The sequence below is a fragment of the Alligator sinensis genome, unplaced genomic scaffold (assembly GCF_000455745.1).
Source record: "Alligator sinensis unplaced genomic scaffold, ASM45574v1 scaffold570_1, whole genome shotgun sequence".
Classification (NCBI taxonomy): domain Eukaryota; kingdom Metazoa; phylum Chordata; order Crocodylia; family Alligatoridae; genus Alligator; species Alligator sinensis.
The window spans coordinates 1,426,990-1,436,738 of record NW_005841997.1 but is presented as its reverse complement, the minus strand read 5'-3'; the positions used below and the strand labels follow the sequence as shown (position 1 = coordinate 1,436,738).

The following is a 9,749-nucleotide window of genomic DNA, read 5'->3' as shown; positions in this document are numbered from 1 at the left end:
ATTGCAAAATTATTCGCACGGGGCGGCTAGTAATTGGCTTGCTAGCCGTTTAAAATTCCGAGCGACTTCCGCCCGAGTCGAAGAACTTTGAGCACTCTGCAGAGTGCCTCTAAAGAGATCTGACTTGCGGCTAGCTGATCGATAGACTGATCACCTATCGATCCTTCTTCCCGTCGCCGAGCGCAATCCCAGACGTACCCTTTTCCCGCCGGCTTGATTTGCGGACAGATTAACTGGCTTGGGCCTCGCCAGCTGGAACAACTCACATAGTTGTTCAGACGACCGGACCATCTGCGTCGCAACTACAGGCGGCGTAACGTTTTTGCAACCATTAAACCTTGTCTGCCTCTCCATTCACCAGCCCACCCAAACAAACGAGCAATTTTTTTAACCACCTCGAGTCGGCTCTGGCTGGCCGAGACAATTACACAGCAAAATGAGACAATCCATTACTGTAAGGACCACAAATCCCCTTCCATTAATTATTTCTGCGTGTTGTTCACAGTTGCAACAAATCTAGTTAATAGCATTTTCAACGCTTTCAGACCTTTTCTTTTCTATAGGTATTCAGCTTCATGAGAGGATGCAAGCATACAGAGGTAGATATTATTAAACTGTAACATGGATTTTAAATGTAAATGACTTTTGCAACTGTTTAACAATCTTCCTAATATACAAAAGATTTCCTTTATGCAAAATCAAGGTCTGGTTACTACATTAAACCAAGACTTGCTTCCACCTCGTCAAATACCTTTATTAGGATTAGATAACACTACACTCCTTACTGTTAGGAATTTTCCATGTTATGCTATTAAGTATTTTGTAAATAGCTAACTAAGCTTTACTGACCTCTGTTATCAAGGACATTTTAGGCACACAGGTAATTGATTCCAACTATAGAAGTTATATTTTTTTTAAACATACATCCTTTTAGAATCTTACTTTCACTTCCTGTTTAAGAAATCCAGATTAAGGGCATCTCTCTGAAAACTGAATAAATTATGTGCTGCTGTACATGGAAAACTGATGAAGTGTCCCAATTACTAAACTGGGCCTCTAATACATACCCCATTCCTCAGGAAGTACCTCTTAAGGAGGAAAAGCTTTTCTCCACAGGATGGGCCTATTGCCAGAACTTAAATCCTTCCACTACCAGCAGCTGCAGCATGTTCACCCACCCACTTCTACTCCTTACATTTTTTTATGGAGCAGAACTGAAACAAGTAAAAGCATGCTGCAGCTGCCTAACAATGGTCTCAGGCCAGAGACAGGAAGACTGTTTCTCCATACAACCATCCCTCCTTGCTCAAAAAACCTGGCCTCCTTAAGCAGCTTCCTTCTATGGACCACCTTCTGGCTCACCATCATGAATCCTTCACAATGCTTGAGGTGGAATATGCACCCCAGGTATTTATCCAGGTTGATAGCTGGAAACTCAGGATGCTTGCAGACATTGGAAAAAACAAGACAAAAAAACCACCCGGCCCTTTACTTTAAACTTGGCGCGTCCCCACGCATGCTCTAAAGGAGGCAGCACCTTAATTGGAACCAGCTCACCCAACATCTGTATAGATCAGATGCTTTAGTGGGGCTTTTTTAGTACTTTTATCCAATAGCTAATTGAATCAGCTTTAGCCAAAAGCACCAAAAAAATCCCCTGCTGAAGCACCCAATTTATACAGACATGGCCCCTTCCAGCCCCTAACAACTATGAAACTATGAAGTAACATGCTGCTTCTTCCTGTAAAGCATTTTTTTTTTGTTTTTTTCTCTCTCCACATCTGCAAGCAGCCTTACATATAAAATCCTTAAGGCTATATGTGACACACATTCTAAATGTAATACTAAATAAAAGGCTGATTGGGAGTTCAGAATTGGATCTGTTTCTATCTGTAGCCTGGTGTTACCTTGGCAACAAAAATCCAAGGGCAGATCCAGGGATAAGCATGTCAATACAGAACCAAAACAGCACAGCTAACAACTAGAATAGGGAAAAACAAAATCATTCCAGGAAGAAGGTAGAAATTAATCTATACACTCACCCTTTTTATTCATTCTCCATTTCTGTAGTATGCTGACATGTATGTCAAGCTTTATTGCAAATAAGCTTGTTACTATTTCTCTTGTCAGCAAAACATTAACACTGTGTACTTACTACCTAAGGGTACCCATACAGACGAGTGTATACATTTCCTACAACTATTTATTCAATATTTTGTTTTACTTAATGCTTTTTGTCAACCTTTTAGGCTTATTTAACATATTTTGTTTTCCAGCATTAGTTGACTGAATTGCAGAAAACATAAAGTTTATTTTTCCTATGGTATGTACTAACACTGTCCAATTTCAAGCACTGGAATATTTCTTCTACTGCTTTTGTCTTTTTCCAAATTCTAGTAAGATTTCATTTTCACATCACTGAATGAGCTTTTTTTTTCCTTTTTAGTCTACAGCATTAGGTATCTACTGCTAATGAATATGCAGAGATCTGTGTTTCTTCCTATCTATTCATCTCAATCTTAAAGACGAAACAAAAAATAATTGTTGAAATATTTATTAGCATCACTTTATGTAAAGAATATTTGCTTCTGGAAATGTATAGATATTTGCATTTAAATCTTATTTCTCCAATTAAAAATGGACTAAGTTTAGGATGCACCAGCCACATATCATTAATTTAAGTTTTTAAACTGCAAACTTATTGACAGCTAGTAAACTGCTTCCTAAACTCTCTACATTTAAAAACTTTGACATTAAAGTATTGTAGTTTTGCACTACTCATGTCAGCTATATAGCTAATATTCATCTTGCCTGTTGTTTCTGTACATTCACCTTTAAAATCTTAAAGATCCAATCTACATCAGAAACTGCTTTCAAAACACATCAGCTTCAAAAGAAACAGAAGTTACACTAGTCAAGTCAGCAAAAACCCCAAAACAATTATTGCCATGACTAATATTTTAAATGTACTATAAAAATAAATTCATTTCCCCCCACCTAAAAAAAATAAATAAATAAAGCTGTGGGACATAAGAGGGAAGAAATAATCTTTCGATAGCAGCATGGAATAATTGCCCAATTCCCACTAATTAGTGAAAAAGTTCAAGACTTAACAGGTATACATTTCTAGTAGCTTCCTTGCTCAGGAAACAAGCACTTTATTATTTCACAAATAAAGTTTGTGCCTTATTTTTAAAGCTAAATCGGGCACTCTGAGCTCATTGGCTTCAACAGAGCAACAGGTGCCAGGCACTTGGGAAAGAACAGGCTGTATTTTTGCACTGTACTTGCACAATTACAACAGACAAGAAGATGATAGCCATTACACTGGTCTTGTATTAAATCATAGTTTTTGCTGCAGAATATTTCATATGAGCATTGGACATTTTGGCAGAGCAAGAGCACCAAAACTGATGCATTTTTATTTCAAGTATGACAAACAAAAATAACAATGTCCTAATGCTTAATCTTTTTTTTGGCCAGCATACCAAATGGGTAGTGCCTGATACCTCAGTAGACCAGATTCAGCAGGGCCTCATTTGGCTGCACAGAGTAGCAGGGATGAAAGGGGAGGCAGCCCAGATCCAGTTGCACCACTGGTGATGCATAGGGGGTGCATGTGAGTACACGTGCACCCCCTGAGTGTGGTGGTAAACCCCCTGCGAAAAGGCGCCACTGACACTGCCAGCAGCGCCTACAGGCAGTCACCATTTGCTACCTCACCTGTCCCCTCGCTGGCAATCCATGATCGCCACTGGCCGCTGCTGCCAGTGGTGTTTGTGGGTGCTCGCCCCCCCGCCCCCTCTCTCCCCCAACAGTGCTGCAGCTGCCTGGCTCTGATCTGGCCATGTGGAGGGAGGGTTGTGGCCCAGCTCTGCCCTTTCCCATGGGGCTGGGATTTTGGCAATAAGGAGGGGTGGCGGTACTGCCACTGCTCCCCACTGCCAAATTGCTCGACTGGTGGGTCAGATTCCAAGGATCCCTGAGCCAGAGATTGAGCACCCCGTCTTAATAGTACACAATTAGTTATTTTCCGTCTTGCTCTATCCTTAAACTGTTACCTGTGTAAGTCATCCACACTAGTTAGTGTATGAAAGAGTACTGCCCTAGTACTGGTATTCTGAAAAAAGTATAAGCTTGAAGCTCTAGTTATTCCAATTATGTAAATGTTATATAAACTTTGGGAACCATACACGCACCATGTAACTTGATATTTTACCCAGGGGGATACAAAATCAGAAATTCACTAGAACTGAATCATCTCTTGGTATATATTGCAGCTTCTCCCTCCAATATCTTCCCCACAGGTTACTAGAACATCATAGTATAGATAAACTGGACTTCTCAATGCTTGGGAAACATACACAAACTAAAAGAATAGTAGAGTTCTTGAAAATTATCTTCTCTTATAATTTGATGTTTCATACAAAGTTCAAGGCCTATATATTTAACAAGCAAGATGGATATTGATTAAGTCTCTAAAATGAGAATGCATTTTACTTGAAAGTAAACTGCCCCAGCACCATGAAACATGAGATTTTTTTTTATCATGTAGCAATAGCTTTCTGCACTGAGCCAGCAGAAAGTGGAATGTGCATTCCATGAGTCTCTGTACATGCATCTATTTACATATCTGTTCAACTCTGCTTTACTGCACGTACATGAACAACTTGAAGTAATAAGTATTTGCATTTTAAATAAGACAAAGATTTACTTTAGTTTACTCATCCTGCAAAGAGCCAATTTCTCTCAATGCATCACTGAATGTAGCTCTACCTTAGAGCTGTCTTTTGGTACCCACTAATCACTATTAACGTTAACACAAGGAGCCCTGACAGCTAGGACAAGAACCTAGGACTTCTCCTTCCCAATTAAGTGCCACAATAAGTAGGCTACAAAAGCTCCCTCACTTATCTGGAGGACCCTTCATGCATTTGATATGAGACCAATGGTACCTCAAGCTTCCTTAGACTGGCACCCCTCAGAAAATACCAGCTTTTATTCATTTTTTTCCCCTGTAGAAAAATAACAGAGCAATTTTTATGTCGCAACAAACTCAAAAATCAAAACAGATCAGAATGTTTTTGACACACTGGATTCCTATTTTAAATTTATTGGTTTATCTTGTGAATTGTGCATAAGTGTTTGTATACTTAACAGTGCTAATATTGCATGGCACCCTTAAAAGGACCTCATGGTACCAGTAAGTGCTGTAACATGTTGGTTGAGAATCACTGTATTAAACAGTCATCAATTAAAATGGAAGCAATCCTGGCAGCCGAGAAAGGAAAAAAAAAAGATAGGCTCCCTCTTCCTAGTAACCACCATGTTACAAAGGCATACAATCTCTTGCTTGTTCTTTCTGGCCCAATCTTGTACCTTCGGCTGCTCAGTAGCCTTTAGTTTGCTTTTCTTTCTTAGGCATTTTTTAATCTAAGACCTTACACATCATGAATACCTAATTTATTTTTAGCTTCTGGCATGGCTTTACATTGTGTCAATCAGTTGTCCCTTATGTACTTTTAATTGACCTTTATTAATCCTAATAGATTATAAAAGCAAGTTCTCTCGTACAAAAATTACCTTGTTATATTCCACCACATCCTACTCTAAGCAATACATGAATAATATTAACCCATTAACCAGGGACAGAAGAAAAAATAAATAAATAAAAAAAATCAGTACTCATCTATTTCCTCAGATCTCATCTTGCAAACAGCATATTTATACTTTATCAAAAGTACTGAGACTAAATATGTTAGCTTAATTTTTGTAAGTCACCCTCTTAGAAAAGACAACTAAAAAAGGAGAGATTCTGAAACCATCTCCAATAATACCTCATTACTGTTACCAGAAAAGGGTAGCTCTTCTCCACACCATTTTCAGACCAATGCAAAGCTCTCAAAAACTTAATGTCTTAATATTATTTTCTCTCTGCTTCTATACCTTTAGCTATTTACCACTAAAACTCTATCTTAGCATTTCACTTATTTTGTCTGCAGTATTTTGCATTCCTTTCAATTTATTTCACTAGGCCTTCAATTTTCTGAAGAATCTCTAGCTTGAGTAATCTTCTGAACTTTGCTATTTAGTTATATTGGTTTATTCCTCGCTTTCCTGCTTCTCCTTGTTTAGAAGATTTTAATTTCTTTATTTTTGTTTCTACATTATTTTGAACAAGTCCTCTTTCTCCTAAGTTTGATACTTATTTTTGTCTTTCACTGAAAGCTTGAAGTATCTATACCTGCAGAATTTTAAAAAACAAACAAGCAGGTGGTTTTGGTCCTTACAGTCATGAGGATAATTTCTTAAATAAGGTACTGAATTCCTCAGTTCTCTCTCACTCCTTTGGCTCTTTTGCTTCTCTGAACTTTGACAAGCAGTAGCAAAGTTAATAAGACACCAGTCAGTTTCATAACTATTATTATCGTAAACCCTTGGGAAAAACTATGAGCACTGACAAAGGCAGTCTATGAAGGTATGCATAGAGCTACAGCAAAAGTGTTCTTTACGTTTTCTATCCCCATACCCACCACCCATCTTTTCTATCTTCAGCTAGTAGATTTTTATATTTCATTTTGTGTCTACCATTTTCAAGAACAACTCTGACATCCCTGTGAAATAGCACCACAGTTTGTTAGTTTCAAAGGGAGCTTTATAAAGAGGATGTATGTAAGATTATGTTTATGTTTTAATTCTCTAACTGAATTATACATTCAAAACCAAAGAACTAACTGTAGTATCTTTATTATTCCACATATTCTTTCTAAAATTTTCCATATTCACTTCTCACTATAATAGGAAGCTATAGTACACTTTAAGGAAAAGTACAGATATGTACCATTTTATAAAATTTCATTTAATAATCTGAAATGCAAGAGCCCTTAGGCTCTCTCCATCTCCATTATAACCAGAAAGAGCAAGAGTTCAAACATCAGCACCATCTAAGCAGTCTGTCAGGCTAGCATGGCCAAGGACACAAGTCATTTCTATTGAATTAGCTGCGACAGAACTGCCACTTCTCTCATATGCAAAACCAAGATTACCTACACACTTCAAAGTGTCACACTGTCTGCCAAACACAAAATTTTCCTTTACTGTTGCTGTACACAGATTTAAAGCAAATCAGCTTAGAGTGGATTCCCCCACCCATCTTCTTTCCCCCCTCCTCACCTAAAACTATCAGATGCAACAAATCTATTTTAACTCAGTCAACTGTATATACAAGTTATTTGATTTGCCTAGTACATTACCACACAACACACATTAAAAGACAGGTTGGCCGTACAGTCCAACATTGAATGATATTTCACTATTGTAAAGGCATCAGATGTACAGGAACAAAATCTAAGATTTAAATAGTATTTCATTTTGTTTCATGGGCTATCAAATTCCAGAGACATGCAAGCATACAGCTGGGTTAATTCACTAAAGCTGTCTGGTGGACTGGTGATTTGTAGTGCTAAAAACTACTTCCTAGAGCTTAATTCAGGATATAACATCACTACCCAACATAAAGGAAACTACCAGCTTTCCAGCTAAGCAGAACGCAAGGTATAGCAGTGACAGCTGTTAATTTAGAGAAAAAGGAAAACTGGGAGATGAACTAATTACATATTATAAACTGCAAGTCTAATTGCAAGTTGCCAATACTTAAAATAAACCCACAAAAAGGTTAAATGACTTTTACCATGTCGCACAAATTTTATCTTGCATTTTAATCACTTTACCACACAGTATTTTTCAATATTTTGAGAAAAATTCAAACTATTTATTTCAATATTTTAAAAGGGTCCTGAAAATGCATTTGCCCCAAAAACCCTTTTTTATAGTTCTAGGTACTATTAAATAACTCATCATTTGCTTATATATAAAATGAAGCTCATTGTAAACTAAAAATATTATCATGGAAATATTCAACTAAAATTTGCTATAAGAGAATTTCTGTAATAGGTCTTCCTACAAAATCCATCCGTCACTAAAGTGCAAAGAGTTCCAAAGAACACAGCAACTGCTTTGTATTCCTACCTCTAAACTGACCTGTGACCAAATGAGATGCCAAAATAATCTTCTATATGTGCAAAGTCATCAGTGCTCTGACCATTAGAAGCTTTCTCCCTCCTCAGTGTGATTAGCCAGGGGCTGAGACAGAAATGAAATGGGAGAAGACTGAAATGTGATTAGCTGAAGCAAAAATATTCCTCCATGTTTATACTACAGCTGTGAAGAACAAGAAATCCTGTTCTACCATGTCACCCAAAGAGAGACAACCATAGGAATTATCCCAAGTGATGAGTAGCTTCATTAATTTCAGATTGCCTTGATTTAAGTTTAAAATCCATTACAAAAAAAGCTTTCAGCATCCCAAAACAAGATCAACTGCTTTAAAAGACAGCCTCTGTACATCCAGAGGTTGAGAGAGAAAGCAAAGGAAAAATAGCCAACTTTTGTAACTGAGTTTCTTCCAGTTTCGCAGCTGGGACATGTCATAAGTATGGAAACCCACCTAGACAGCTGAATGAAAGCTGTAGCCCATTAAACCAGCAAAAGCCAATAAGAAGTGTCCAAAAATCATTACTGCCAGAGATAATTAAGGCTTCAATACATGCCTTAACCATTTTCCCTCTTTCCTTTCCCCAGGAAAACCAAGATTCAAGAATCTACAGTGCTGTCATCTGGCCTATACCAAGCCAACTATTCTTTAATACTAGGAAAACACTAACCTCCCCTAGCTGGAAAGAGTTCTTGAGAAGGTGTGGCAGACCAAAACTGACATCTAAATCTTTCAAGTTTATACATCTTAGGCAGGTCTCAGACCTGGTCATGGCAAACAAATATTATTGAGTCTAATGTAGGAATTAGTCCTCTTTATCAGAAAATCTAATAGGACCTGCAATCTTTCATGGATGGTATTTTCAGATGTGGTCATACAATATGGGACTTGCAATTCTTTAATGCTGCTGAGAATCCCACTCAAAACTATTACATATGGGTGACCACTGACTACTACAAAAATCAAAAAGGAGTAGACAGAAAAAGCTTTAAAGTTGTTCCACTCATTCCTTCCAGGAAAAATCAACTATAGGGTCTACAAATAGACCCCGACTGGCTGCAGTTAACTAGAAATATTAAATAAATACCTGCTACGACACTTTGCTCTTTACTTCAAGATGCTAACTCACCATATTATGTTCTATAATGATCATGCCAAGGCCAGACTACTGCAATGAACCCTTCAGTACCTAAGGCTAGTCCTCAAAACAACACAGAAGCTTCAGTTAGCATAGTACACTACTAGATGGAAGCCACAACAATATGGGACTCATTTATTATGACTGCCTTTCCTGTAACTCAGGTGAAAGAGGGGATCCAAACACAAAACATTCTCTACAGAAAGCCCTTGACCCTCACAATGAATTTCAGCAAAGATGCAACCAAGCCTGAATCTAAACTGTATTAAAAACAAGCCATTAGAGTCATATTTGGTTTCCCCCCACCCCCAATCAAAATGCTAATAAGCCCACTGGGAAAGTTTCCCCATACTAAACAAAACACATATTGTGTGGGAACTGAAAGGGGCAGGAGGGGTTGAGAATTATAAACTCCTAAACAACTCCTTTAAAAAGAAATGTTGCATCCGAGATACAAACACCAATCAAACAATGGCATTCAGAAATGTTATATAGAATACACAAGAGACACACAATTCCTAGGTTTTAAGGTGCATCTATAGTATGCATGATCAGCAG

General features: G+C 37.8%; 1 protein-coding gene across 1 annotated transcript in view; it reads right to left on the bottom strand.

The window, feature by feature from the left end:
* MAPK1 (mitogen-activated protein kinase 1) overlaps positions 1-9,749 on the bottom strand; it is a 56,010-nt gene that overhangs the window by 44,904 nt on the left and 1,357 nt on the right. Inside the window, exon 2 of the mRNA XM_014518931.2 lies at positions 8,041-8,142. Coding sequence (XP_014374417.2) covers positions 8,041-8,142 — 102 coding nt within the window. The remainder of the gene's footprint in view (positions 1-8,040; positions 8,143-9,749) is intronic.